Source organism: Fusarium subglutinans, assembly GCF_013396075.1.
Source record: "Fusarium subglutinans strain NRRL 66333 chromosome Unknown NRRL66333_c0000245, whole genome shotgun sequence".
In the NCBI taxonomy this organism is placed as follows: domain Eukaryota; kingdom Fungi; phylum Ascomycota; class Sordariomycetes; order Hypocreales; family Nectriaceae; genus Fusarium; species Fusarium subglutinans.
The window spans coordinates 17,484-44,280 of record NW_023502308.1 but is presented as its reverse complement, the minus strand read 5'-3'; the positions used below and the strand labels follow the sequence as shown (position 1 = coordinate 44,280).

Genomic DNA, 26,797 nt, shown 5'->3' with positions numbered 1-26,797 from the left:
ATCGAGTGTTTCTAGAAAGACCCTTGACTTGGCTTTTGACGTGATGGTTGCATTGCCCGTTTCATCTAAACGCATCATTGCCGATCGTTCCCTTTCTGTATTTCGTCTCGCTTATGCTTCTGAGCTTCAACAAAACTGTCCACAGACAATGGATCCCTGGACTAGTTCCAGAAACCAACAGTCCGGGTCATCTTGCACTTTTGCTCGCACTAGAGCTTATGATCTTTCGTCTTCTGAATCAAATGCATGTCGATCCTCAGCGGATGCCCCAGATATCCGTTCAATAGCTTAGAACGGCGGGACAACGGCCGCAACCCCGATACACCATTTTGCGCTACAATGTCACTATCACAAATGATCAGTGGGCGGGAGATGAGATGCAGTGGGTTTAGGTTCCGCTTGTCTGTGCTCAGGGCTGAAAATACCCCGGTAATCTTGTTCAGGAGAATTCATCCACGTGGGAATCTGACAGTCCGTGGAGGGTTTCCCTGGGCTCGTGGGATGGCATTTTCTTTCCAGAATGTCGCTATAGTTACAGTCTATCTTGTTATCTCCCCAAGGGTGCGATTGCGGCTCCTGGAATTCCCGACTGCCGACAGTCTATCTTATCGCGCCTCATCACCGGAACCCATGCATTATGCGGCTCAGGCTGTTATCTCTTTAATCGCATGAATTGCATGATCATGAGTCCAGGGTAGATGCCATCCGCGTATTCCCCAACCTAGCACAAACACAACCAATGAGACGGCAGAGAACACGAAACCGTAACGCCGCCACCAACTCATGATTTGCATTGATTATGCAAGCTAGGTAAACAAGTCACAAATCGGCAGTTGCTAGAACCTTCATGAGACTGCTCATTGGCACTGACTCATGAACCCCTGACAGTCTCTGGCCGGATAGCTAGGCTAGCTATTTGTTAGTCCCAATTTCCACGTGGCCGACACGTTTCGCGCGTGAGACCATGACGAGCTAACTCTCGTGATCTCGCAAACTTGTGCTACTCTAGCAAGACGCAATTCTTCTCGTAATTTGTCTGCTTGACACATAGTTATCAGTAGTCCTTGAGTAATATAGCTGCTCAGCCAGGGGCTCAATTGATGTCAATCTTCGGAATCTCCGCGACTGAGAGTGAAAGCGGTAGTATCCAGAGGTTGGTTGACGATTGCGCACTGAAGCATCCTTGTTTCACAGAATGGCTCGACCTGTCAGCTTCCCTCGATGGCACTAATATTCCAATTAACACATGCTACATGCTCCATGTCAGTTGACACAAAAGCAGTCCACACGCAACTCTGCGCTTATCAATTCCCTGACATAGAAAATGATATGCTGACCCAACGGCACCGCAATTCATATCTTCAGTATCTGTAAGATGGGGGGAAGCTTAGCTAGCAGGACGCCTACATGAGCTAAACACGGACGGTAGGTGGACAACTGGGGACTGATCCGTGCCTATTGGCCTCAGCAGCGAGCTGCATGGAAGATAGCTTGCTCACGGACACGGATGCCGACTTCCATCCTACCCGAGCTTAGGTCTGAGCCAGGACTCAATCCTCCATCGTGATTCTGATGTTGGCAAATTGAGCCTTGCTGAGGTTTCTTGAAGGCTTTGCCGATCCCTTCGGGGGGACTTGATGCATGCTACGCAGCGCTAAGAAATCGTAGCCTCTTAGGATCTTTGCCTAACAATTTCTATGATGAAGAATATGAAGTCATGAGGTTTAAGAGGTTACTAATTCGAATTGATTGACTGTAGGTAGTAGAGAACGAATGATTGTAGAGTGTAACTTCCTCATGCACAGCAGTTGGGGATGTTGGTGATATAGTGCATTGGAAATTGAAATGGAGATTCTCAAGATTTGGATCAACTATATATAACTCAATTACCAGAGTCCTACTAACCAATCATAAGTCGTTGCGGGCGAATGGTTTAGTGGTATAATACTCCCTTAGCATGATTCATCAGAATAATCTGGGAGTGGTCCAGGGTTCGATTCCCTGTTCGTCCAAGATAGGTGGTTAATTCCCACTGTTATCCGCTTCTTTTTGCATTTTTACCAATTGGCAATTGCAAAGTATCCGAAGGCAAGACAAGGCTGCTTTTTAGAAGCTGACCCGAGTGAGACGCGTTGTGATCAAGCATATGTTTTGATCTCCATACTGCCAGATAGGCCCTTAATTCCAACACTATCTGGATACCTGCGATGCGAAATCTTTATAGCGTGCCTTGGGCATAATAGTCAGCTGTGAATAAATACCCCAACTCACTTGGGAACATCTTTTGTCTTCTACCCTGCGCTACGTCTATGCTCAAATACATTGTCTCATCGTCGCTTTATTGACCAAGTTCAAGTCAGGCTCTGAATGTTGGCAGTTGGCACTGACGATTGGCGCGCATCGAGTTTTAAGCTTACAATTAAGACTGCCAGGGGCCAACCCAATAGGACAACTTCACCATTTCTACGGTATCATTCCGCGAACTTGATATACCTGGAGTTACGTCACAAACAGGCAAAAGATCAACTCCAAAGTCCGTATTTCTCTCTCCCAAGCCAAGGTCTAAGCCATTTTCGGAGCTACCCTCTCCGTCAACCCAATCAAGCAAAAGCGCGTCAAGCTGTTCCCCGCACAAAAACATGTTCACGCGGGGACCCCACAAACCGCGACGAGCAGGGGGATCAACGGCTTATTATCCCAGAGAAGGAGGTCATGACACCATGCAGGATTTACCGCACCATTGAGATGCCGCCGCTGGGGAAAAATTTCGTGACATCGTGGCTTGCATGGCCGGTAGATATCCCGAACCTGATCGCCAAGACTATGGGTGACGAGCTGAGCGAGCTACCGAGGCAGGAGGGTGAAGATGTGACTTACTATAAGAAGTGCTGAGGATCGCTAGGAACGAGAGAAGAGACAGTAGCATTATCATCTGCACCTCACAGCAATCATGCGCTTCCAATCTCTTCTCTGGGGAGGACTCTTGAGTCTCTCTGCAGTCCTCGCTGCTCCTACTGCAAACCAGGAGCCTCCTACACCCGCCAAGCGTGCTCTTCCTACTTCAACATTCTCTAATAATGTCATCTTTTCTCCTCCTTCCAACGCTGGCTGGACAGATCCTCGCGTTCTCTACGCCCGCTCCATCCAGCTCTCTGACGGTTCCTTGCTGGCAACCTGGGAGAACTACTCCCCGGAGCCCCCGCTGGTTTACTTCCCTATCTACCGTTCTACAGATGGTGGTGTAAAGTGGACTCAGATCGGAAAGGTTCAGGACACAGTCAACAATTGGGGATTAAGATACCAGCCAGACCTCTATGAGCTTCCAAGAGCAATTGGAAAGTATCCTAAGGGAACTATCCTTTGCACAGGAAACAGCATTCCTACTGATCTGAGCAAGACTAAGATTGATGTCTATGCTAGCACTGACGGCGGAAAGACTTGGAAGTTTGCTAGCAGCATTGCGTCAGGCGGCGAAGCTCGTCCCAACAACGGCCTCACACCAGTATGGGAGCCTCATATGATGTGAGAGCCCACTCCTCAGTTCTGCAAAGGATTTGTACTAACTCGAGATAGGGTTTACCAAGACAAGCTCGTCTGCTACTACGCCGATCAGCGCGACCCCAAGCACGGCCAGAAGCTCTCCCACCAAACCACTACTGATCTCGTCAGCTGGTCTTCCCTCGTCAACGACGTCGCTGATAGTAACTACAACGCCCGTCCCGGTATGCCAGGAATCACTCTCCTCCCCAACGGCCAGTACATCTTTGTGTACGAGACCTGCGGTACCCAAGGCTGCAGAATCTTCTACCGTCTTACCTCGGACCCTCTCAGCATTTTTGCAGCCAAGGAGTATGCTCTGGTTAGCAACAAGGGCACTCGCCCCGTCAGCTCTCCTACCGTTGTCTGGAGTTCGGTCGGAGGAGCCAACGGAAGTATTATCGTCAGTGCTGGAAGCCAGTCTCAGATCTTTGTCAACAAGAACCTCGGTGCCGAGAACTCTTGGGTCGAGTTTGCTACTCCTCAGCCTAATGCGTATACTCGTGGGCTTATGGTGTTCAAGGAGAACGATAACTTCTTGGCTATTATTGGAGGCGGGTGGTTGCCTCCTAGCAGCACCAACCAAGTTAGCCTGAGCGTTGTAGACTTGAAGAAGACCGGACTGTAGAGTATCGCGTTAACTATAAAAGTAGAAAACCATCAAATAGCTTGTCCCTTTCCGAGATTGGAGAAATAACATGATGAAATCTAAAATTAATCGGGTTGATGCCCCCATTTCTCGCCAATCTCATCTTCTTGGCTTGGCTGTAATCCTTCCATAATGATTCTAGTAGCTTCCTCCTCTTTGTCGTATGGCGGAACCTTTTCACTAATGCCAGTGTCATATTTCATCCTGCTCTCAACAGTGCGACCCAGCCATTCAAAAGCCTCGAGCAAGCCTTCGCCGGTCTTTATGCTCGACCCAAACACCGCCTGTAGCATCGTCAGTTCATGCCGCACCATTTCTCTGAGTCACTCACATGTGGCGTATTTAATAGAGGGGACGAAAAATCGTCGACATAGAATCCCCTTATCTGTTCTGCTGTACGAGCGTTCTGTGGAGCATCTCAGCCTAAAGTTCAGTTACAAGGTCAAGCCACATACGCTCTTATCTTGCTTGTTCGCTAGAATCAACACGGGGATGCTGTTGCGCAAACCGTCTTGGTGGCGTATAGCTTGGAAAAGTTCTTCTCTTGCTTCTATGAGGCGGTCGTGATCAGCCGAGTCGTCGACCCACACAAGTGCATCGCAGTGCTTCATGAACGATCTCTCCATTCTCCAGTATGTCTCAGGCCGGCCTCCACCGAGATCGATGGTTTGGAAAGTGACATTGTCGCATCTATAGACTTCAACTCGATGGGAAATCATGCCTACGACGACAGATATATCTTTTTCATTGGTAACTATATGAGAGCGCAAGAGAGTTGAGTTGCCAGCATCGTCAAGCCCGCTAAGGAGGATGCGATGGTGGCCAGGAAGGGTACTGAATAAGCTTGTGATTGGCGTGCCTGAGGATGGTCTCAAGAGACCAATTGAAGCGAGAAATTCGCGGGCGTAAGTGATTAGGTTTGCCATAATTGTAGAAAGTAGAAGGTTTGAGTCTGTCAAAATATGACTCACGATGAAAGAGGCTTGCTTATATGAGATCCCAAATAGCTGCCTAGAGCAACGGGCCAGTGAGTGCGGATATTGATCACGTAGCGTTTAGAAAGCAACCACTGAAAGTGATAAAAAAATCTGTTTGCTACAAGAAGCAGACAGATTTCATGATTGAAGTTTGTGATTTGTCTCAAAGCACCATCTTCTCGATTCAAAGAAGAGGAGCAGCCAGAACAAACAATGACTGGGTATGAAGGCTGATATTCAATGGCAAACCCAATCGCCGCAGTCAAAACAGCAAGGCTCAGAAATCAATCTCATTCGAGGATTCGCGAAAGTCAATGCAGGCAACAGGCTACCTAGAGCTGTGTAACATGAGTCCAAGTGAATCATAGTGGGTGACTCATGAGAGCTTCACATTTGGTGGCGGGGCGATTGGTTATGACGAAAGCTCATGATTACTCAGCCATCTCATCTTCTGCCCCGCCCCGCTCTACTAAAATACTCAACTATCTCACCTCAAAGATCAACCACGAACTTACGAATACTTCAATTATCACCACTTTCCGAGACCGAGCCACATCTCGTCGTCATGTTCAAGCGAAAACCAGACATCAGAAACCTAGCGCCTTTACGCTCCTCTGATCGACGAAAGCTCGCCGATCAAATCATCCGCGATTATCAAGTCTCTATCCCAGAGTCCGGCGACGATGCGTCATCAGGGACACAATCACAAACGGCACTGCGTAACTCGCTTCTACCAGAGTCGACTTCCTCAGCTCGTTTCATCACACCAACTGAACAAGGAACCGTGTACATAGGTGCACATTCCGATCAAGATGAGAGAGTCCTCTGGTTTCAGACCGGAAAGAACCCCCGATTGATACCAACCGTGTACACTTTGTGGCGCAACCCCAACCTCATTCCACTTCTGCATACGCCCGACTTTGTGGTTGAAGAGAAGTTGAAGCATGGCGCCGACTTGATGGTTCCTGGGCTCGTAAAAGCCAGAGGCACCAGCTGGGATGCACGAGCGAGCACTGGCGCTGTTGTGGCTGTCGCAGGAATGCAGACTGATACAGTGCCTGTCTGGGTTGGAACATGTCAAATCGATGTGCCAAGTCTGCCAGAAGATTTGCGAGGCCAGAAGGGCGCCGCGGTCAAACCCCTTCACTGGGTTGGCGATGAGTGCTGGAGTTGGAAGCAACTTGGCAGCGGCGGAATCGACCCGCCTTCAAGCTTGGAGGGATGGGCAGGGCTAGCAGGAGGGTTGGCTACTCAAGCTAACAAACTGTCGCTGGAGGAAGAGACTAAACCAACAGAGACAGCACCAGCTGCTCAAGGCTCTCAAACCGACGAGGCCCAAGAAGGTGATGAGGTAGAGGAGGAACACGAACCAACGACAAAAGAAATCGATAACACATTCCATCAAGCCTTCCTGTTTGCAGTCCACAAAGCCAAAGAATCTGGCTCCCCGCCACATTTCGGCTTACAGTTCCCTCTTCAACCGTCTTTCGTCATCGCAAATATGGTGCAGCCCAATCTCCGATACCAGAACCCAAAGTACTACAACATCAAGAAGACGTCATGGAAGAACGCCAAAAAGTTCATCAAGCATCTTGATAAAGAACTGATCGTAAAGTCCAAGGACAGAAATGGCGGAGAGACCGTCATTCTGGACATTGACTTTGATGATCGGCAGGTTTTGGGCTTCCGGCCATATCGACTGCCGACACCCAAGACTAACGGTGGAGATGTTTCAACTTCAGATGCCGCGCGTGCCTCAGGGTCGGGCTCATCTGCAGGGCAAAAAGTCAATATCCAGATGGTCTATCGTGTATCTTCAAAGCTCGTACCGACCCTTGTCCCCTCCAAGACGGACTTCTACACCTCGCAGGAAATCTCAGCAGCCATCAAGTCGTACATCGACCGACATCCCGAATTAGGCGGCCAAGGAAACTCCAGCGTCAAGCTCGACCCATTTCTCGCCAACGACATCTTAGGTAACAAGCCATCTGATGAAGATGTCAGCTTCCTTGCCGCAGGAAGAATCCCTCGAAGTACTCTCCAAAAGCGAGTGATTGAGGATACCCATCTCTGCCAACCCTTCCACATCATCTCACATGGCGCCCCCTCACCCGACCAAAAGCCAAAGTCTGGACTACCGCCTCGCATCCTGATAACAATCGAGAAGCGAACCGGTACAAAGGTCGTCACCAAGATTTCCAACCTGGAGCCTTTCTTCATTGATCCTCAGGTCCTTGCACCAGAGTTACAGAAGAAGTGCGCGGGTTCTGCGAGTGTAGGCCAAGTTGCTGGTGCGAAACCTGGATCGATGGAGGTGGTCGTCCAAGGCGATCAAAGGAAGATCCTCGCAAAGGATATCTTGGCGAGCAAGGGTATTGATGCGAAGTGGGTGGATATTGTGGACAAGACGAAGCCCAAGAAGAAGAAGTAGATGCTAAACAAGAATGAGCTTGGAATAGCATCGCCGTTGCTGAAACAGCTACAAGACATCCTAGGAAGATTTCATAGGAGGGTTTTATGGCACATGGATAGACTACAGAAAGGCCAAGATAGTTGTAGTAATGGCAATACCGCATTCTGTGGTAACCCTAAATGGTTTTTGAGCCTCCTGTCTATGAAAGTACGCCCACTGTGAGGGCGCAGGTTTTCAAGAAACTGGGTCGAGGTCGCAGTTGGCAATGCTTCCAGTTGCTGAGCTCTACATCTGGCCCTTGATGCTATCTCGTCGGAAGAATCTGAAGAATACTATTGGACATCGGCTATGTTCACGTGCAGCCGCTAGACTGTTAGGCAGCATGAACAAGCAGCATCTGTTCGTCACCTCTTCACCATCTCACACTGCATGACACCTAAAAGATTCGTTAAAGTCAGCAGCTCTCTTCGGTGCTCTTTTTCTCCCACTTGATTTATACTCTTATTTATTTTTTTGGCCACTGCCATGCTATCCCAAAACCAAGGTGGGGGTGACAGGCTGAAAGACCTAGGTAGCGAACATCTCAGTCCATTCGAGCGTGCTTTGCGACGTATACTGGAGACTGATATAGCAGAGCAAACATATGCAGAAGTGTTTGATGGTTTGCCATTAAGTGCCTCGTATTTATCTTTCCAGTTCCCGCAAGATGGGCATCCTGCACTTGAACACGAGGAACTTTTAGAGGGCAGTCGGGAAAGAGTCTGTGAATTTCGGTCAAGTCTTGATATCTCATCGCTGTTGTTTGAGACTACTGTAAGCAATGTTCGATTATTCCCGGAAATATTGTAACTGACATGCTCCGAGTTGGTCGAGGCCTTTAGGAAATCGGCACCTCGGTCTAAAGAATTCTATTTAAGGCTTATTGAGCTCCTTGCCGTGAGCTGTCATAGGTTTGCGGTTGAGATCTTCCAGCTTGATGAAGTTGCCGAGAGACATAAAATATATGATGTCTGGAGAGATTCTCCTCGAGATATGGCAAAATGGGATTCATTCCGGGACCCAACGGCCTTTACGCATGGACCTTACATTGCAGTTGACCAATATCCGAATGGCGCTGCAGATAGTGTAGGATACTGGGCTGAAGCCAGAATATTTGGTGGCGTCGTTGTGTTTGATAGAGGTGAGGATGGCACCGAGGTAAGGAATAAGTCCATTTCCAAGAGACGCATTATTAATCTAACGGCAGAGTCGACAAATATACTTCCATGGATGTCGCCGCAAGGGCCCACGAACGATATACCCTCCGACAGACCAGCAATTCGAACAAATGATTCAATTTCTTCTTGATGAAACTGAAAATCATGATACTGCTTCTGCCAATCCGTTTCCTATCCTAGCGACACCACAGAACCGTTGGCGCTGGGATCCGTGGGATGCAACGGCGCTATACAATATCTATCGCGATCGGTTTGAACGGAAGATCAGCCCCAGTAAAGGGAAGCCGTGCGTTCTGAACTCTATTGACTGGCCCGAAATAAAAGATGATCTATACCTCATCAATGCGATGCATGAGCGGTTGGAGGGAAAGTCGGTGGATGAAGACGAGATCGCTGCGGCTAAAGAGGGGTTGACGAAGATCACTCCATCATCACCGTTATGGTCAAGCGAGGTACCGCGGACATACCAGGGAATATAAAAGAAGTATGTACATAAATAGAACTGCCATTTTACTACGTATCGATCATCACTGGACGGCCCTTCATGAGTGAGTTTGCGTTGGAAGAAAATCGCGCATCTACAAGTGAACAAGCACCACTACAAAAGGTACAGTGCTTCCATGAACCAAAACAAAAAGCATGAGGCACACCCGACTCGAACGGATAACCTTCAGGAATCAAGCATACTTTCAAAGGAACCTCGAAATAAACTGGAATCTGACGCGCTACCAGTTGCGCCAGCGCCCCATGGATTGGACGGAGGTTGTACTGTTTCTAGTCTATGCGGTCTGGTTCTGACGATGTGGGTTTGGTATTCTTGCCGAGAAAAGCCGACGGCGTGGGGCAGAATCAGATCATGCATCTTGAAGGTAACAGCTTGAGCAATGAGTAGAATCAGTAAAGGAAGCGATGTTTGGTAATTCAGGCTCTCTAAAAATACACTCCTCCCCAATCATGCGCCGGTAACTGGCCTCAGCTGATATCGCCGACATATAGCAAGACCTTTACGTAGCAATTCAATCTCTGCTTCTAGAGCCTTCCGACGGCATATCGTTTCTTCCGATTCCGCAACTAGCTCTTGAAGCCTCTCGTTGCTCATCCCGTAGACCATCGAAGGTGAGAGGATACTTGGCAGATCGCAAATTAGACAGCTCTCGATTGCGAGGTTGATCACGTTCTCAATATAGGTACGTCGCGACGACTAAGCTTGTTAACCAGTTTCTCTGCGCGGATGTGGGACAATTACCTCGTAGTAGATACTCATGATATCAATGATATCGTATATACCGGATTCTCGTATTTCTGAATCTTTCTCTGCCGCAACTGCTTCTCGAATCATCTGGCGTGTAACCCTTTCCTTCTGGCGGTCGTCAGAGGAGACGGGAGCTTTGGCTGTCACCAGGCTGTAGACTCGCTCGGCTAGACGATCTCCCGATCTCTGAGAGAATTCTGTGTAGCCGTCAAGGTCTAGGGGAAACGCAAAAGCTTGTTCATAAGGCTTGAAGAGCTCATTAATCTTTGCCTCTATAGCCACCTTCTTCTCGTCGAAGAAAGGATCCACACACGTTGTCAAGATGGCTTCAGTCCCTCCGTTGAAACATAGAGGTCTGAATAAAAACTGGAGTACTCGATCCACGAATGCCTTGGTGACCTCAAATACGAGCTCTGTATGGCGAAGAGCGATTACGCTCCAGGAGCTAACCTGATGTTGGAGTCGCCGCCTTACAAAATCGTGGGTGTGAGACCCTGGGAAATCGACGCCCCGATTAAAGATTACCCTTTTCACGACTTTGTTGATGAATTCCTCTTTTGTGACAAATTCTGTCTCCATAAATTCATTTTGGTTGTAGTGTTCAATGAACTTAAGGAGGTGTTTAGGCGGTTTGTATCCTTCTGGCTTCTTGATATTTGGTGGTCCAATGCTATATTCCGATCCCCTAAATCTCATTATATGATCGAATGCTTGACTCAAATCTCGAATTTGAGCCCTCAACTTCGTGATTTCACCATGTTGAATAAGGAAGAAGTTGTCTTGATACCGCCCGTGGATTCCATCTTGAACAACACGCTGGAAGTCACTTGCCACAGAAATGAGAAAGGACCTCATTTCTTCTGGGCTAGACCGAGGTGACCCTAAACCTTCCATATCAGATTCTCTGAACTGAAGGCTCCAATCGATATCCTCGACTACCAGGGGGAGTGTACGTCGCATATGATAGTACAGAGCAAGGCTGAGTTTCTTTCTGAGGTTCGCAGCGCCTCGATCGACCGGTGGTATGCATGACCATGAGCTTCCTTTGAAGAATTGGTCTTCGGTCTCATCTCGCCTCGAAAAGCTCAGTTCTTCCTCTCGCTTGTTGCAGAGAACGTGCCATCCGAGGCCAAAGTGATTCGTGAATTGGCGATTCATGGCCAATCTGATGTAACTTCGCGCCTCGACGGATCCAGGCCGCATGATATCAGGATTTGTTACAATGGGGATTGTCTGTTTTCCATGGGGATCAAACAGCCTGGAATGTCTGAGAACTACCTGTTCAGGAATGGTCTTGTTGGGGTTGACGACGACTAAATAGATGTTGTCCTTGTTATCCAGGTGGCTGCCTAGAAGACCTTGGAGGATTTCAGTATTTTCTTGACTCTTATCAGAGTTTGGAAACCCTGGTAGATCCAACAGGCTCAACGGATACATAAGCGGTCCCTCAATTTCCAAACGTAGCAGGTCCTTTGAGAAACCCTTCCCGACTCTGTTGAACTCCATAATACTCTTGGCCTCCTCTATGATATGAGCAAGGCCATCCTCCTGAAAGTTAGAGTGCTGCCATGTTTTGATTTTCTTTGATTTGTCTTCGAATATTATCGTGATATCAATGCGAGTCTCCGGAGCTTGTCGAAACATAACTTGAATGGCGAATCGCGTGCAGCCATTTTCGCCTGTCGGAAAACGCAGGTGAGAAATGGCCTGGAGAACAGATGACTTTCCAGATGACTCTTCGCCCAGGACAACTATTTGTGGAACTTTGACCTTTTCCTTGATGCCACAAACGCTCAACTTGTCACATATGTCGTGTATGGCTTTGGTTTCAGTCGTGTTGAGTTGACTCAGCACATTGAGATCGATAGCAATATTCATTTTGACAGTGTAAGAAATAATGAATTTGGGTACGCAACTATGGGAACTTGCTGGTTTCCATCTGTGTTATGTAGTGTGCTGTTTCCTCCAAACAGGCCTTCTCGTGTTGGCCCGATGGACATGGCCTTGGCCTGAACATTGCCCAGTAGTTACACGCCCAGAAACCGCGCGCTTACGCCATGTCGCAATTCGTTCGTGATCCTACTCTGCTGAACCATGCAACACTGCGCGTTTCAATACTGTTTCTGTTGTTAGCATTGCGCAAAAGTAGTTATGTTGGTTCTGACATGTACCGCTTCGACAGCATGTGGCGACAAGGTACTTCAAATATGCGAGAGAACAACAAAGTTTGCTCAAGCCCCCAATGCCTAGTTCCAAGTTTGAGGCGGAGCTGATGAAACTACGTAGCTGTAATATGACACCGAATCTCGAGTTAGTATTTGACTTGATTCGCGCTGCTGGTGATAAGAGGCTATCCACAGGCCGGGCTAGACCGTCAAAGTGTCTCAGCCACTTTCGCTAGCTCAGTTGGCTCCCCTCACCAACTCTTCTCTGTTTCCCCCAAGCCTCGCGGACAATTTTCTCAAAACCACAAGACATTCAATTTACATTAATTTGCAACGATGAGTTCCACGACCCATCCTCTACTGACCAATATCTACGATGCGCTGCGTCACAAGTTCGATGCCGGAGACAAGACTCTCTTCCAGATGCAAGTTCCGACACAACCCCTCCAGAGAAGCGAGTTACATTATGATGGAAGTGATTCGGACTCTGCACGGATGATCAAGCCGTCTTCCGTGGCTGAGGCGGAGTTCCGTCTCACAGATGGCATGTTGGAGCTTTCTAACATCGTGGGCGGTCCAAATGGAAGCAAACTCTCAGAGACATACGACCAGGTGCTTTCTGGTCTCATTTCGGCTGACCAAGACGCCAACCCCGACCAAGCCAATGAAACATTGCAGCAGGCGAGAGAGGACCTGAGGTCTTGCGTGAACCGCAATATGGATGACACAGAAGACATTTATCCCGTCAATCTTGCCCCTAGCGACTGGGCTAAAAGTCTTCGGGACCCTTGGCAGCAAGACAATGCTGGCAGCATCCAGAGTCAGCTGCAAGACGCCATAAGACAATACAGCTTCCTTAAAGCAAGAAGGGACACTCTAGTGGCTGTGGTGGGCGACTTCAAATCGTTGCAAAAAGCTGTGGATAATGCAAGGGCAGCTGCGGACGCCACAGAAGCACAAATGGCGAAGGGCTTTACTGATCCAGTTGCCCAGTGCATAAAGCTTTACTTTGCTCAGGCTTGTTCAAAAACACAGGAAGGTATTGAAGCTATCAAAGGACTGAGCGACAGGAACAAGATGGAACTCAATGCATTGCTCCAGCAGTACCAAGCAGGTCCACTGAGCGATGAGCAGTGGACATCCCTCGTTGCATTGCAACTAAAACATATTCAGAACTCAAATGATCTTGCTAAGGCTTCCGAAGCACTTACTCGGGCTCAGACAGAAGTCTCACAGGCCACCAGTCGCGATAGCAGGCTTGAGCTATATACCATTAATGATCAGATTGCGTCGCTTACTGTCGAAATTGAGAAGTATCAGAATATTCTTCGGGAAACTGGCGCTCAGAACTATGAGGGAACTTCCCATGCTTTCCAAGGCAGTACAACAACACCAAGATGGGAGACCTTAGTCTTTGATACTCGGACATTGATGCAGACCCAGTCAAAGCTCAGCTGTACTGCATCTTCGAATCTTGCTTGGTCAACCAATCTCTTGTCCTCTAGCGAGTCTAGTATCACTAGCTCTGCCGCGACCGGCCAGGAATCTCCTTTGTCCGCTGAGAATACCGATGTCAAGGTTGTGTTAAGCGCAACGAAAGTTGCTATCGACAGGCCATGGTTCAACGCTCGGGTACTCGGCAAAAACATTGATCCTGCAGCCTCTACTGTCCCAAATATCTCAGCAGGTAACGCTGAGGATGTCCGCAAACTATTTGCTAGCGGCTCGATAGTCGATACCACTGATTGTCAGCTACCGGCCTGGACCACTAGTTTCCTTGTTGTCCAGGATGTGTGCATTACCCTGACCCCTCAAACCACCTTCCAGAAGAGTCAGGTCCAGGACATCGAAGATTGTCTATCATCGGGTGGTAGTTTGCTAGTATTTCGAGCTTCCAAGAGTGATACAAATGGGAATCAGGGAGCTGGGTACGGCGTAAAGGGCGACAGCATGATGATAAACGTCCGTATTTCTGCACCTCAGATTCTTGGCTGGTTCACCCAAGTATCTCCATAGAATGGGTAGACAAGCAAATAAAGAAATGTCGAGACTGAGCTAGCCACTGTCTAAACCAGTGGCGGGCATGTTCATTATTAAAAAGTCATCGAAAGCTTGGGACGAGAAATGTCTTTTGGCATATGGTGCTACTTGTGGATAGGTATAGTGTGGTGTGGTTACGTCTGCATACAAGAATCGAGACCTTGCGAAACCAAAGACAAATGACCCCGTGCGTACATTGAATCCATGGCAGCAGAAATTTCAGAAATAACGGCCATGCGAGGGTTGACTGCAACCAACTACACAAGGAATCAACAATACACAACAGGCTGTCAGTCTCGAATATATACCCCGCCTTAGTCCGTCGAATGTGCTATTTCAACCTCAGAAGCTAGACCAAAAACTCGTCCGATGAATGTTTTGCACTCATCCATTTCGTTACCAACGGGATGGGGTTGGACAACCCCCTGAGCGTCCTCGATGAATCTCATCGGACGTTTTCCGCAAAGGATCCATTCGAGCTTTGGTAACACTGCTCGGTAACTCCTTGCATGCTCAACCATGCGATACAAATGTGCGTGCTGCCAAGCCACCCTTGATTCGCCTCGTTCCTGAACGAACGGGCCGAGCTCCGGGTGATCCTCCGCCGTCTGGAGATCTTCTGGGTTCGCGTAGGCCTGTCTGTAGTATCCAGTGTGGCTAGAACCTTCGCCAGCCCTCGAGGGATATGTATCTCCCCTTATGACCAGCATCTTAAGATTCTTTAGACTTTGCAGATGAGCTCGCAGCTTACCATGGTCGATGAGCCAGATGGGAAAAGTGACCCCAGTGTAGTCCTCGGGTGAATAGGACTCATATCCCATCTCATCGCAGCGCAGACCCAATTGCTCTAGGGTCGTAAGCTCGCAGATAGTCGCAAGAGACTCCGGCAAAATGAAAAAATGATCTTTGTCGTAGCCGGCATCCTTGTTTTGACCTCCAAATTGAACATACAAGGAGCGAAGGTTATTAAATCGACCCTTTCCAAGGCCAGGGATCAAGACTCGATCCAAAGAATTATCACGACCCGACATGTAGTAATTTTGAGCAACCCAAAGTTTTTTCAAGCTGTTATGCTTGAGGATTAATTCCGTGGCAAGCTGCGGATTCTCTGTTAATTCAATAACAAGCTCCTCAAGATCCCGATATGGCTCTTCGATACGGGAACGAATCTGATGCTCAAATAAACGAAAAGAGGAGTGACTCGGTTCGAGGGACTTGAGCGGCGCAGAAAGGAGGGAAGCAAAACTAGCTTCATCTATGGCATCACGGCCAGGCTTGATTCGGAGCTGTCGCAGTTTAGGAAAGGACTTGGGGTCGGTCCCAAGAGAGAGAGGCTTCCAGGCCTCGGGGTTCCAACTCTCCCATGTCAAAGATTCGAGAGTTGGGGAGCAAAGCTGGAATAGACTTTTGAAGAAGGCATTGCTGGGATTAGATCGCAATGGTTCCCCTTCGCCAAGTCGACCATGCTCTTGGTCCCAGGAGCCTACTAACCTGACATTCATCAGAACGAGAGATCGCAAAGGCCAAGACGGCGGGGTCAGAGGTGGCCCGAACGCATTGTGGCACAAAAATTGAAGGCGGTGAGGGTAATAATGTGCAATTGATGATATCGAAAAAGTTGGAAATTCTAGCATTCACAATGACGACGGGGCTCATACTACCTCACCCCACTGGAGCTGGAAAAAAGATTAAGTCCATCCCTGTTTACATAAGTCACTGCGTAACATGAAAAAGAGACATACACGCTCTGGGCTCAGTCAACACGCCGACGCGTCAGTTTCGTGAATTGTCTCCCGCGGCAACAAATCTGTATAAAAACTGCTGAAATAAAGCCATCATTCCCAACGCCGCCATGTTGCAGCAGCTGATTAACCGTCATGGTGGCAATTGGTACAGTAGTTCAGTGTGATCTGACACGTGTTAGATAGGTACGCTGTTCCACATTTGCTCACTCCATCATTATCCTTCATGTACTGGACACTGCGAAATAGTTAGCATAAACTCATCATCGACCATGCAAGGGTTCACTTACGCATCCTTGATGTCCTTGCCCTTCATTCCGAGACCATAGTCATCGCACTTGAACTGGGCCGTGCAACCAGCTTGACCAAATGTCGCGAGCATGATCATACCGCTCTTGATCCTAGCATAGCGCGAGACATAGTCCGTGTATGTCGTCTCATCATCGAAACCATCGTTCAAAGCACGGTCACATGCATCATCGATGCTGCCGCATTGGCTAGAGCCCTTGTTGTTCGCATCAGTCTGCGTGGGCAAAGGAGTCTCGAGTGTAACAGCGTCTCCGACACCCTGGGTATAAGTATACTTTCCACCTGGGTAGTTCCCAACCAAGACTGTACGGTCGGGGTAAGAAACCACTGTGCCATCGTCGGTCTTGACGAAAGGCTCTGGGTCAGGCTTCTCAGTCACCTTGGGCTCAAAAGCATCAGTAGGGATAGAGGAGGGGAAGGTCGTGTAGTCGGCGCAAGACGACGAGATCAAATCAGTGTAGACATAGAAGCCCTTGCCACTGACTGTAGTCTCACAGGCGCAGTAGGGATCAATGCCGGGATTGGCATGAATGATGCAAGGATACTCGCGTTCAGGCTCCTTAGTCGTGGTGGAAGTAGCGAAAGTAGTAGACTGCACAGAGGTCTCAGTAGATGTAGGTCCTGCTGTCGTAGACTCAGCAGTTGTGGCCTTTGTTGAAGTCATCTCGGCGGTAGTGGTATCTTGGGTCTTCGTGGCCTCAGAAACCTCAGTGCTCGACCCTTCGGTAGTGACAGACTCAGCGGAGGTCTCGGTGGTGCCTCCTGTAGTAGGGGTAGCATCAACATCCACAACGACCGTATCGACGCCCATGCTCAGCTGAGGAAGCTCAGTCGTCTGTGTAGAAGTAGCAGCAGAAGTCTCAGTAGTTCCTCCAGTTGTTGGAGTCGCATCAACGTCGACAACTACCGTGTCCACGCCCATAGACAGTTGGGGAAGCTCTGTAGTCTGGGTAGATGCTTCAGTGCTGGTGGCCTCCGTCGTAGCTTCACTGGAGGTAGCGCCGGTGGTAGGAGTAGCATCAACGTTCACTACAACAGTCTCAACGCCCATCGATAGCTGAGGCAGCTCAGTGGTGCTAGCCTGAGTAGTGGAAGCAGCGGAAGACTCGGCAGTGGACTTGGCTTCAGTAGTCTGAACTTCAGTCTTGGTCTCTTCCTCAGCAGTACTCTTATCGTCGTCGTCATCGTCCTGGTCGTCAGGATCTTCAGGTGTCTGAGTTCCTACGGGAGTAGGGACACCTCCGTTGATGACGACAGCTGATGGAGCCGGAGTGATGCCAGGGAGAGGGGGAAGGACGTAGCTTCCAGGTGCAGGTCCTAAGCCACATATTAGTATAAACTTTGGGCGGAAAAGGTCAGCGAACTTACCAATACCCCAAAGGACGATACCGCCAGGGCCATTGTCTTTTCCAGCATGCTCACAAAAGATCAGGCATGACGGACCAAAAAGAACAGGGACAACAACATCATTGTCATCGCTGTCCTTGGTACTGTGCAGAGTGTTATCGCTGACACCAGAGATGGTCTCTTGAGGCTCAGCAGTGACAGCAGCAGGGGGAACTGTGATAGGAGCCTCGTCTTTCTTGGTGGTGGGTTCAGGGTCAGTCTCATCCTTGGTCTTGGGGTCCTCGTTGTCCAAGTCTTCGGACTTAGGACCAGATTCCTCGTCCTTACTAGTAGGCTCAGCTTCCTCTTGCTGAGTTGTAGTAGGCTTGGGGTCCTCAGGTTTCTCAGTTGTCGATGGCACCTCACCAACAGGCTGTTCTGAGGAAGTGGTAACGGGCATCGGAGCCTGGGTAGTGGTGGTCTCCACTCCAACAACAGGTTGCGAAGTGGTATCCTGAGGTGCCAGTTGCTCAGTCGTGGAGTCCTGAACGGGAGGCTGCTGGGTGGTTGTGTCAACAGCAGGGCCTTGCTCAGTAGTTGACTGAGGTGCAGGAGGCTGTTGGCTAGTAGGTTCGACACCAGGTGCCTGATCAGTTGTGGCAGTACCAGGGGCAAGAGGTTGCTGAGTAGTTGTCTCTGCTACGAGAAGCCCCTGTGATGTCGTAGTGTCGATAGCTGGAGGCTGTTGGGCAGTAGTTTCGGGACCAGTAGGCTGTCCCGTCCCAGTAGTGGGCTGTCCAACAGGGATCTCACCAGAAGATGTCGAGTCAAGAGGCGACTCGTCATTGGCAGTAGAAGTACCTCCAACCGCAATGTCGGTGCTCTTGGACTCAGACAGCTCAGGCAACATATCGGTTGAAGTAAACGCAGTATCAGGAACCGGAACATCTGTGCTTGTCTCCGGAAGTGCGACATTCGAAGAAGTCGTCTTATCGAATGCAGAAATCTCAGACGAAGTAGTTTCAAAGGGAAGAGGGTGAAGAGTCGTGGTGGTGGAATCACCATTGGCTCCAGGAGTCTCTGGGAGTTGAGCCTCCGCCAAAGCGGCGAGAGCCACAACAAGACCGACCAGACGCATAACGAGTGATTGTCTAGGTCTCAAAAGAAAAAGAATGACTTAGTTAGTGTATAACGAATGAAGGAACTCAGTACGAGTATGTTGGGCTAGACCTAGGCGACAGACTGCAGACACAACAGATAGGTATATAATCCCGATACTAAATCAGGCTTACATCTTGCCCGAGGCTTAGAGGCTTGTAGCTTGTCCATTGGGGGCAAGGCGCTATGGCCAGCCTAATCTTGCTAGTCCCGCAGAGTGGACATGTAACTGAAACGGTTCAGAAGGATCGAATCCTAGTTACATTGTATGTTCATCGCCATGTTATGATATCGGCCCGTGCCGTTCCAAGCCACATCTCGTCGGGTCCCTTTTTCCGTCTGATAAGTGTTTCTTGGATCCTCGCTTACCCCTGCGGATCGCTTCCTTTTCGATGCGGAGCTGAACTTGTAAGGTTGCATTGATGACGTCGGACAGCCTTGTAAAGACCACTGAAGGATGCGCATGATTGATGATTCCCCAGTTTCAATCTCTTTCTTCTGCTTGACATGAATCGCTTTTTCGGACTTCGCTCTGCTTCGGGCATTTCCGTTTCCGTCCTTCGCTGTCACATTTGGACACGGCATCGAACAAGTCGTCTATCACTTCTTCAGCCTTACATCCTTGAATGCAAGACGGCGCATCCAATTAAGAAAGAGTCCACAATATATCAAAGCTTAAGTGTTAATTACAGCTTCCGTGGTAAAGTAGAAGCTCAACAGGAATTACTAGGTTGACTCAGGCTTCCACCGAACGACCAATTTCTCACCATCAGGTTTGGTCATCGTCGACTTCCACCAAAGCAAAGCAATGGTCAATAAACATGCTTAATCATGGAGATGCTGTTACGCGTCATGCCATCAATTGCCGTTGCAGCCCTTCGGCCCCCGTTCGTATAACTGGCCTATAAAATAACAGTCGAACCGAGCAAGTGGGCAGTGACACATTGAAAGTAGGACCCTTGAACCAACATATGCTCCATTCGTGAAAGATCTCCATAGCTGAGCGCCCTACTGGGCCAAACATGTTACAACGCTCGATCCTTCGGGGGCCGTGACATTCTCAGCCTTGCAATGGTGGCTGACTGTCACATCAAACGAATCCTTCACGCTTATCTATGGATCGCAATCTAACCATCCCTTTCATGGCAAAGCTTCTGGCATCGTGAATATTCGAGGATATGTAAGGACACGAGATTAGGATGAACATCTATAAGCGCCGAGTGCTACCTTGAGCCAACAAAAGATCGTTTCCCCAACAGATATCCATAATATACAATAAGCAAATGCAACATTGATCCAGTTTTAGGAACGTGCATAGGATCCTCGTCAATCACTCTGCATCGCCTTTCGGAACTCCCCGTCTATTTTGATCCGACGACAAGCTGCTAATGTCTAACGGGTAAGACGGAAAGGCCAAGTTCTTCGGAGTTTTCATGTCTTGGCTGACGATCTCAACTTTATCCCGCCCCCAAGTCCCATCGCGCACAGGCAGATCATGCCAAGAATGAACAACGAACCCGCTTTTCCACGATCCTTTCTATGGAGCTCGTGTACTGTAATTTCGTCCTGATTCAAGCCTTGATGGCTGATGCTCGGAGATTCCCGTGTTGCATTACTCTGGTTATCTTACACTGATATCCCTTCTCTATTCAGCATATATGTAGGACAAAGACTCTGAAGTTGGTCATCTCATTGCATCAAACAATACAGTCTTTCTTCAACCCTCTCGTTTTATACACTCGTTTAAACCGTCACTCTTTTAGAACTATCCTATCCTGCTCATCACCATGTTGGGCTCCAAGAGTTTCCAGAGCGGTTGGGCCAAGCTGTTGGCCTCACTGTTCTTTCTTCTTGCTGCTTCTCAGCTCTGCATCGCTGCACCTTACACCAACCAGTGAGTCCTTTACCTACAGACACCTTTCAATAAAGCTAATGCCCCAAGGCTTGCTGTTCGCGATGATCACCAGATCTACGCCAGAGTCAAAACCCCTGAGCTAGAAGCCTACGAGAGCAAGCTCGACGACAGCAAGAAAGCTGGAACATACGTGAACCAAGATGATACCCAGTTTGTAGACTTCACTGCTGCTGGCAATCACGTTGTTGGAAGCTCATCCTTCGCTGGCTGCTTCGGTGTCATCCTTGCGACCAAGCAAGGTGCCATTGTCGCCCATTACAATCTTGACCAGAATGGCTTGGACACAGCCAAGGAGAAGATCACAAATTTCTACAGCGAGCACAACGACAAGGTTGGAGGTGCTGATGCCCATCTCTACTCTGCCATAACCTATGAGACTGGGGCGCTGGTTGAAGAAAATCTGTACAACGAGTACAAGAAGTTTCTCACGGATCTTGTTGGAAAGCCGCCCCAGGATCATCACTACACTGAGGCTCTTGAGACTGTTTCCGAGGCCGATCTTGACGCGGACAACTGGGATCCGGAAGCAGTGAGCGGTGGTTTCGTTGTAGAGAACTCTGGTGGCGGCGAGGCTGACACCACTATCTTCTTCATCACCATTGAGAAACAGCGTGTCAGTGCCCAGGGGCCTGGAAAGTGATGGCAGCCACGTTTAGTGGTCACCTGGGTCTCAGATTCCGGGCGCTTATGATATGGACCTTCATTCTTGCACCTGTCTAGCATGTCAAATAGATTCTGTGGCAACTTCACCTCAATCAATCTACCATTCTATATACACATGTCTCATATCATTGTGACCTCATTGCTTACCATCTAAAGTCTTGTTTATCGTGCAGCAATCTCATGCCGTGATTTAGATAGATCTGGACAGAACTCGGACCAAAGTAGACCCTAGAAAGATAAAGGATGAAATAAACTTAAGCTAGCCGATGATGAATGTGCCAAAAGAATATACCATTATGAGACATGTCGGCCATTTGAGACTACTACTTTCGTCGTTGAATACCCAAACATTCAAGGAAAGGACCATCATGACAAGCCACCAGGTATGCTTGCTCCGTTTTAGACTCATTGATATGCTTAACCTTGCACCAAGAGGGCACAGCAAAGGTATCGCGTGCCTCCCATGTGAACGTCATCGTCTCCCCCGCCGGCGTCACAAGCTCAGTGCGACCCTTTCCTTCATAGCAGTGATAAAGATAGGACTGGCTCTCTTGTGACTCTACCGTGGCACCAGGGCTCAGTCTCTCGGCCTGAACGCCGAGGAATGTTGATAAAGGCTTCCCATTTGAGAGCTTATAGTGATAGATGGAGTATTCGCTCTTGTCAACATTGAGTTCCTTCTCAACGGGAGCCCATGGGAAACGGAACTCGCAAGGGTCGCAATGTCTGACAGCGTTAGCAAGGGCATCTTAGTTGTGCATGGTGGAAAGATACTCACTCGCTGGGATAGCGAGGGTCAGAGTAGCCCTCGGCAAAGTGAACTGGAGCAAAGCGGAATAGAGGTAGGTTCAGCATATCTAACCAGACGACTGGCCTATCACTCTCGTTGCCATGGTCATGCCAGTGCCAAATCGGCGTGATGACAACATCGCCTCTGACGAGGGGCATCTTCTTGCCCTCAACCGCTGTGAAACCTTCACCATCGATGATGAAGCGAGCTGCGAAGGCAAGATGTCTGTGTGCTGGCGCTGTTTCGCCAGGATTGACGATTTGAAGACCTCCATAAATAGTATCTGTTGTGTATGGTGATTCTAGAAAAGTCAGTCAAATGAGTTCAGTAACATGGCTGATATGATATACTCACGCATGCTAGGGTTCACAAGCATCAAGACTCGCCGCTCTGCTTTCTCTTCTGGCACCAACTTAGCGGCTGTCTCCAAATGAGGCAAGGCCTCACTGTATGTCCACATGTGAGGTTTCGCTGTGGGGTTTGGTGTCGGTGGCACCATCATGTTCATCTGTGACCAAAGAGGCCCCAAGTTCTTGGATGGTAGTTCGCTGATATACTGCTTCATCTCTGGCGAGTCGCCGTCCGAGGCGCCCGAAGCCACTGTGCTAGTATAATTCCCCATTATTTCTGTGGTCTCTCCAAGAGCCAAGATGATTATGATATTATTTTTGCTTTGTTTAGTGATTCGCAAGTGTCGTTGGAGTGTTCTGCAAATAAATAACGGATTGATGAATGGTCTCGGAGTGGACAACGATCGTAAGATCCCCAGACAAGAGAAAGCTGGGGAAGTAGTACCGATAGGCAACAGAATTGCTACAACGGTCACATTGAACCGCGTTTAATCAATCATCCACAACAGCCGAAGTCAATATCCGTCTTCCGGGTTCACTCCGGTGGGATCCGGGCTCTGATCTTCCGGCCGGACCGCGCTATGAGTGGTCACAATAGTGGATCTCACCACCAACACTCTCCGACAATCATCACGCCTTTCAGAAACAACTATAACAGGTAGTATACAACCTTGAAGATAATGCAACGATGAGAATAGCCAGTATCGCAGCACCTTTGTATCGCAGAAATTTCACGTCTACATTCACCCGCAAAATGTCCTCAACAGCTTGGAACCGCCTCATCCGCTTTGTCGATGACAACGGAAATGAGACCTTTGGAGACCCTCTCATTGAGAATGACAAGGACTTTTCTGAGAAGTTAGCCAAGAATGACCTGTGGGCTATTGAGTACAAGGGTCAGAGTCCTGTGGCGCAACTCACCAAGGGTGACAAGGTACATGTCAAGGCTGTAAAGGAGCTGCTGCGACCGGCTGATGTGCCTATCGTCCGATGCATTGGCCTTAACTACATCAAGCACAGTAAGTGACGAAGCACACACTGACTGAAACTATACTGAATTGACCGATTAGTCAAGGAAGGTGGCCGAACACCGCCGCCTTATCCCTCATTGTTCATCAAGCCCTCTACCTCCATTGCTGGCTTCAATGAGGATGTCCCCATTCCTAAGATCGCCCAAGATGGCACAATAGACTACGAGGGAGAGCTGGTAAGTATTCCATCTATCTTGTTGCCGGAAAACTGCCTAACATCAAAATGCAGGGTATCGTGATTGGCAAGTCTGGCAAGAACATCACCAAGGAAGATGCTCTCTCTTACGTGGCAGGCTACGTAGTCTCCAACGACGTCTCCGCGCGAGCATGGCAACGAGACCCCAAGAAGGCAGGCGGTGTTCCCCAATGGTGCTTCAGCAAGGGTTTCGACAAGTTCGCGCCCATTGGACCTCTTCTCGTCTCTCCTGCTATCGTTGGTAACGCTTCCAAATTGCACTTGACAACAACTGTCAACGGCGAGGAGAGACAAAGCGAGGGTACGAATGATCTTCTTTTCGGTGTTGAGGAAATTGTCAGCTTCATCAGCCAGGGAACAACGCTTGAGGCTGGAACCGTTGTTCTCACAGGAACACCGTGTGGCGTCGCCATGGGAATGAAGGAGTCTAAGTATCTTAATGACGGCGATGTTGTGGAGGTTAGCATCACCGAGTTGGGAAGTGTCAAGAATAAGATGGTCTTTGAGTAATGGGCAGATTAAAACATGGTATTTGGGTAAATAGACATAGAAGCAATTTTTCCGTTGTGTTATTCGTTCAAAAGCTCCCAAACTCCTTGAACATCGTTCAGCCATGACATATCGTTCACATCCAAGTTGAAAGCCGCAAGCTCTTGAGGATTAAAGTCCGGTATTGGGGTTTGAAACTCTTCCGCGAGTTGCTGAACAAGATCAGGAACCTCCATGTTCGGCATCGGTTGTTGGGGGAGGCCTGGGTCATTACCTTCACTGGGTCTGTTGGCGTTCGCCGTTTCACGTCCCGGCGAACCACGAGGCGTTGCTTGCAAGATCTTTGAAGAAAGAATATGCAGCGCTGCAACGCACCGGCGAGGAGACTGGCCGAACTGCTCGTGAGCCTTGAGTACTGAAATAGCTTGGCCCCAAGATCTGCCGATTTCCACGGCCGAAAAGACATCTGGTCGAAGTTTGGCGGCGATCAGTACTGTAGCAGCAGAGTAGATGTAGTACACTCGATACCACCAGGCCGGGAGCAGACCAACGGTGCCATCTAGTGTCTGGTGCTTCACCAGAGTGTTGATCATATTCTGAGCCGTCGTGACGCAGAACATTGCGCCTTGTTGAACGACACGAGCTTGAAGATTATCGTCCATGGGCTTTTTGTCCTGGGGAGATTGTGTGAGACAAAATCTGGAAAGGACAGGCCGTAGTAGCAGGATCCGTGCATGGAGGAATCTGTCCGTGAGTTAGCAGCCATAGACAGCTGTGAGAGTAGGAGGCGTATACCTCATGCGAAGTATCACGGCTTGTCGCCGTGCTATTTCATCCTTATTTGACTCCAACAACTCCCAGCAGAGATGATCTGGTAGCTTTAACTGCCATCTGCTGATACAGCGATCCAGTTGAACCACTCTATCAAGGTCTTCGTCCTCGCCTTCTAAACCTCCAAGGTCAAAACGCGACTCCTTGTCTTTCGGCCGATTGCCCTGTGAGCCGTCATAGAACGCGATCATGGTCTTGTGAATGATCTCGTACAGTCGCACTGACCTCACAAAGAAGCTGTAATATTCCAGACCTTGCATTCCATTCTGGGCGTTCGAAGTTTCCGCTGGATGTGGCACGTTCTTTGCGGGATGCTGGGAGATCATGGCAGGGCGACCATGAGTCACAGATACCATGCTGGCTAGGTTAGCGGAGTAGGAGCCAAGGTACAATCAGGTTCACTCACCGATCCATCAGAACACATCCATACCATATCCTGCGCAACAATTCTCGCTCGCCAGGGTCCGGACGATTCGCTGAGGTCTGAGGCAAGTGAAGTCCCAATCCCTGGGCCATCCTAATGGCAGAGCCAATAACCATCCATGTCTGATGCGGATTATATGTACTCTGAAGATACTGGCTCGTTACCAGTAGACACTGCACCAACTCGACTGATCCGGGTTCCCAGGGGCTCATCGGTAATAGCTCCTGGGCCCTCTGGAAGTATGTCTCACTCGACTGTTCTCGCTGTTCTAACGAATGCGATTCGACGAGTTGGGTTGATAGGGCTAGGATGACATTCAGTGTAGCGACAAAGACTCGCTCATTCAAGTCCATGGTCGTCCCGGAGAATATAGCATTATAAGCACGAGTCCAGCGGTGCCTATCTAGGAACGGATACAACGGATCAACGTAGAACCAGTACAGCTCTATCAGATGATCGGCCTGCCTCCGTGGAGGTAGAACGTATGAGAAGTCTGGCGATGTTACTGAAGCAGTACCCATAACCCCAGCTGAACGAGATGTATTTGACACATTGTCACTTGAGTTTGAAGGTTTCCCCAGCCTCACATCAATGGCCTTCTTGATCTGGGCAGTGAAAGAGCCCGCACTGCTCTTCCCAAAGAACTCTTCAGTACTCGTCCCCTCATCGATGACCGCTGTCATGGAGTCAACAGCAGAAGGACTGTTTGAACAAACTGAAGCTCCGACATTGAGTTGGCCACCATGTGAGTCTGGCCTGGTGCCGCTGCCGGGGGTAGATGTCACTGGAGAGTGATGATGTGGCGGTGGTGGTGGCGGCAGCGATAGAGGCATAGACCGTCGCGGCTGAGGCTCGTATGTATTCACCGCTGGCAGAATGGGAACAGGTGGGCTTGCCATAGAGGGAGAACTACCCTGTCTTTGCACTGGCAATGCTTGTGCTGGAGGAGCAACAGGACGTCCATTCTGGGCTGCAGTGAAAGGCGCTGTTATTGGCGGGCGATGATGTATGAAGGCAGTCGAATTAGCGCTAAAGTTGCACTTGTCCCTCAGGGCCAATTTCCTGCTACAGGAGCCACAGACTGCAGCGTCTTAGCCTTTGTCCCCTCCGCTCCTGGGGCTGAGTGATGAGTGAGTGTCTGTCTCACCTGGTCGTACACCGTCACACTTGACCTTCTTGGCTCTGCAGTTATCGCAAGCGACATCAATCTTGAGGCGTTTGGCCCCACTCTGGCGATTAGCAGAGGCAGCGTCATCTGTTCGTCGTGGAGGCTCCATGTGTAGTTAGTTCCGTACCCGAAGGGAATGTCGCTGGTTGTTGGGT

The 26,797-nt window shown here is 49.2% G+C and overlaps 10 protein-coding genes across 10 annotated transcripts; 5 read left to right on the top strand and 5 right to left on the bottom strand.

Annotated features, from left to right (window-relative positions):
* Positions 1-2,950: 2,950 nt before the first annotated feature.
* FSUBG_12034 (BNR Asp-box repeat domain protein) lies at positions 2,951-4,165 on the top strand (the record flags this gene model as incomplete). The annotated part of the gene is made up of 2 exons (XM_036676782.1): positions 2,951-3,522; positions 3,574-4,165. 2 exons carry the CDS (start codon positions 2,951-2,953, stop codon positions 4,163-4,165), a joined length of 1,164 nt encoding a protein of 387 aa, XP_036532495.1.
* Positions 4,166-4,251: 86 nt separating this feature from the next.
* On the bottom strand, positions 4,252-5,112 carry FSUBG_12033 (ADP-ribosylation factor; the record flags this gene model as incomplete). Its single annotated transcript, XM_036676781.1, has 3 exons — positions 4,252-4,470; positions 4,518-4,592; positions 4,642-5,112. 3 exons carry the CDS (start codon positions 5,110-5,112, stop codon positions 4,252-4,254), a joined length of 765 nt encoding a protein of 254 aa, XP_036532494.1.
* Positions 5,113-5,728: 616 nt separating this feature from the next.
* On the top strand, positions 5,729-7,594 carry FSUBG_12032 (translation machinery-associated 64; the record flags this gene model as incomplete). The annotated part of the gene is made up of 1 exon (XM_036676780.1): positions 5,729-7,594. The coding sequence occupies one exon, from the start codon at positions 5,729-5,731 to the stop codon at positions 7,592-7,594; it is 1,866 nt and encodes a 621-aa protein (XP_036532493.1).
* Positions 7,595-10,003: 2,409 nt separating this feature from the next.
* Positions 10,004-11,923, bottom strand: FSUBG_12031 (interferon-induced GTP-binding Mx; the record flags this gene model as incomplete). The annotated part of the gene is made up of 1 exon (XM_036676779.1): positions 10,004-11,923. The coding sequence occupies one exon, from the start codon at positions 11,921-11,923 to the stop codon at positions 10,004-10,006; it is 1,920 nt and encodes a 639-aa protein (XP_036532492.1).
* Positions 11,924-12,546: 623 nt separating this feature from the next.
* On the top strand, positions 12,547-14,226 carry FSUBG_12030 (uncharacterized protein; the record flags this gene model as incomplete). The annotated part of the gene is made up of 1 exon (XM_036676778.1): positions 12,547-14,226. One exon carries the CDS (start codon positions 12,547-12,549, stop codon positions 14,224-14,226), a length of 1,680 nt encoding a protein of 559 aa, XP_036532491.1.
* A 338-nt stretch (positions 14,227-14,564) lies between these two features.
* FSUBG_12029 (uncharacterized protein) lies at positions 14,565-18,765 on the bottom strand (the record flags this gene model as incomplete). The annotated part of the gene is made up of 4 exons (XM_036676776.1): positions 14,565-15,741; positions 16,183-16,230; positions 16,283-17,618; positions 17,670-18,765. The coding sequence occupies 4 exons, from the start codon at positions 18,763-18,765 to the stop codon at positions 14,565-14,567; spliced, it is 3,657 nt and encodes a 1,218-aa protein (XP_036532490.1).
* Positions 18,766-20,572: 1,807 nt separating this feature from the next.
* FSUBG_12028 (uncharacterized protein) lies at positions 20,573-21,340 on the top strand (the record flags this gene model as incomplete). Its single annotated transcript, XM_036676775.1, has 2 exons — positions 20,573-20,679; positions 20,728-21,340. 2 exons carry the CDS (start codon positions 20,573-20,575, stop codon positions 21,338-21,340), a joined length of 720 nt encoding a protein of 239 aa, XP_036532489.1.
* Positions 21,341-21,686: 346 nt separating this feature from the next.
* FSUBG_12027 (gentisate 1 2-dioxygenase oxidoreductase) lies at positions 21,687-22,775 on the bottom strand (the record flags this gene model as incomplete). The annotated part of the gene is made up of 3 exons (XM_036676774.1): positions 21,687-22,089; positions 22,142-22,454; positions 22,508-22,775. The coding sequence occupies 3 exons, from the start codon at positions 22,773-22,775 to the stop codon at positions 21,687-21,689; spliced, it is 984 nt and encodes a 327-aa protein (XP_036532488.1).
* A 482-nt stretch (positions 22,776-23,257) lies between these two features.
* FSUBG_12026 (5-carboxymethyl-2-hydroxymuconate isomerase) lies at positions 23,258-24,240 on the top strand (the record flags this gene model as incomplete). The annotated part of the gene is made up of 3 exons (XM_036676773.1): positions 23,258-23,522; positions 23,574-23,710; positions 23,764-24,240. 3 exons carry the CDS (start codon positions 23,258-23,260, stop codon positions 24,238-24,240), a joined length of 879 nt encoding a protein of 292 aa, XP_036532487.1.
* A 59-nt stretch (positions 24,241-24,299) lies between these two features.
* On the bottom strand, positions 24,300-26,751 carry FSUBG_12025 (C6 transcription factor; the record flags this gene model as incomplete). The annotated part of the gene is made up of 4 exons (XM_036676772.1): positions 24,300-24,963; positions 25,015-25,407; positions 25,457-26,555; positions 26,622-26,751. The coding sequence occupies 4 exons, from the start codon at positions 26,749-26,751 to the stop codon at positions 24,300-24,302; spliced, it is 2,286 nt and encodes a 761-aa protein (XP_036532486.1).
* Between the last annotated feature and the right edge of the window lie 46 nt (positions 26,752-26,797).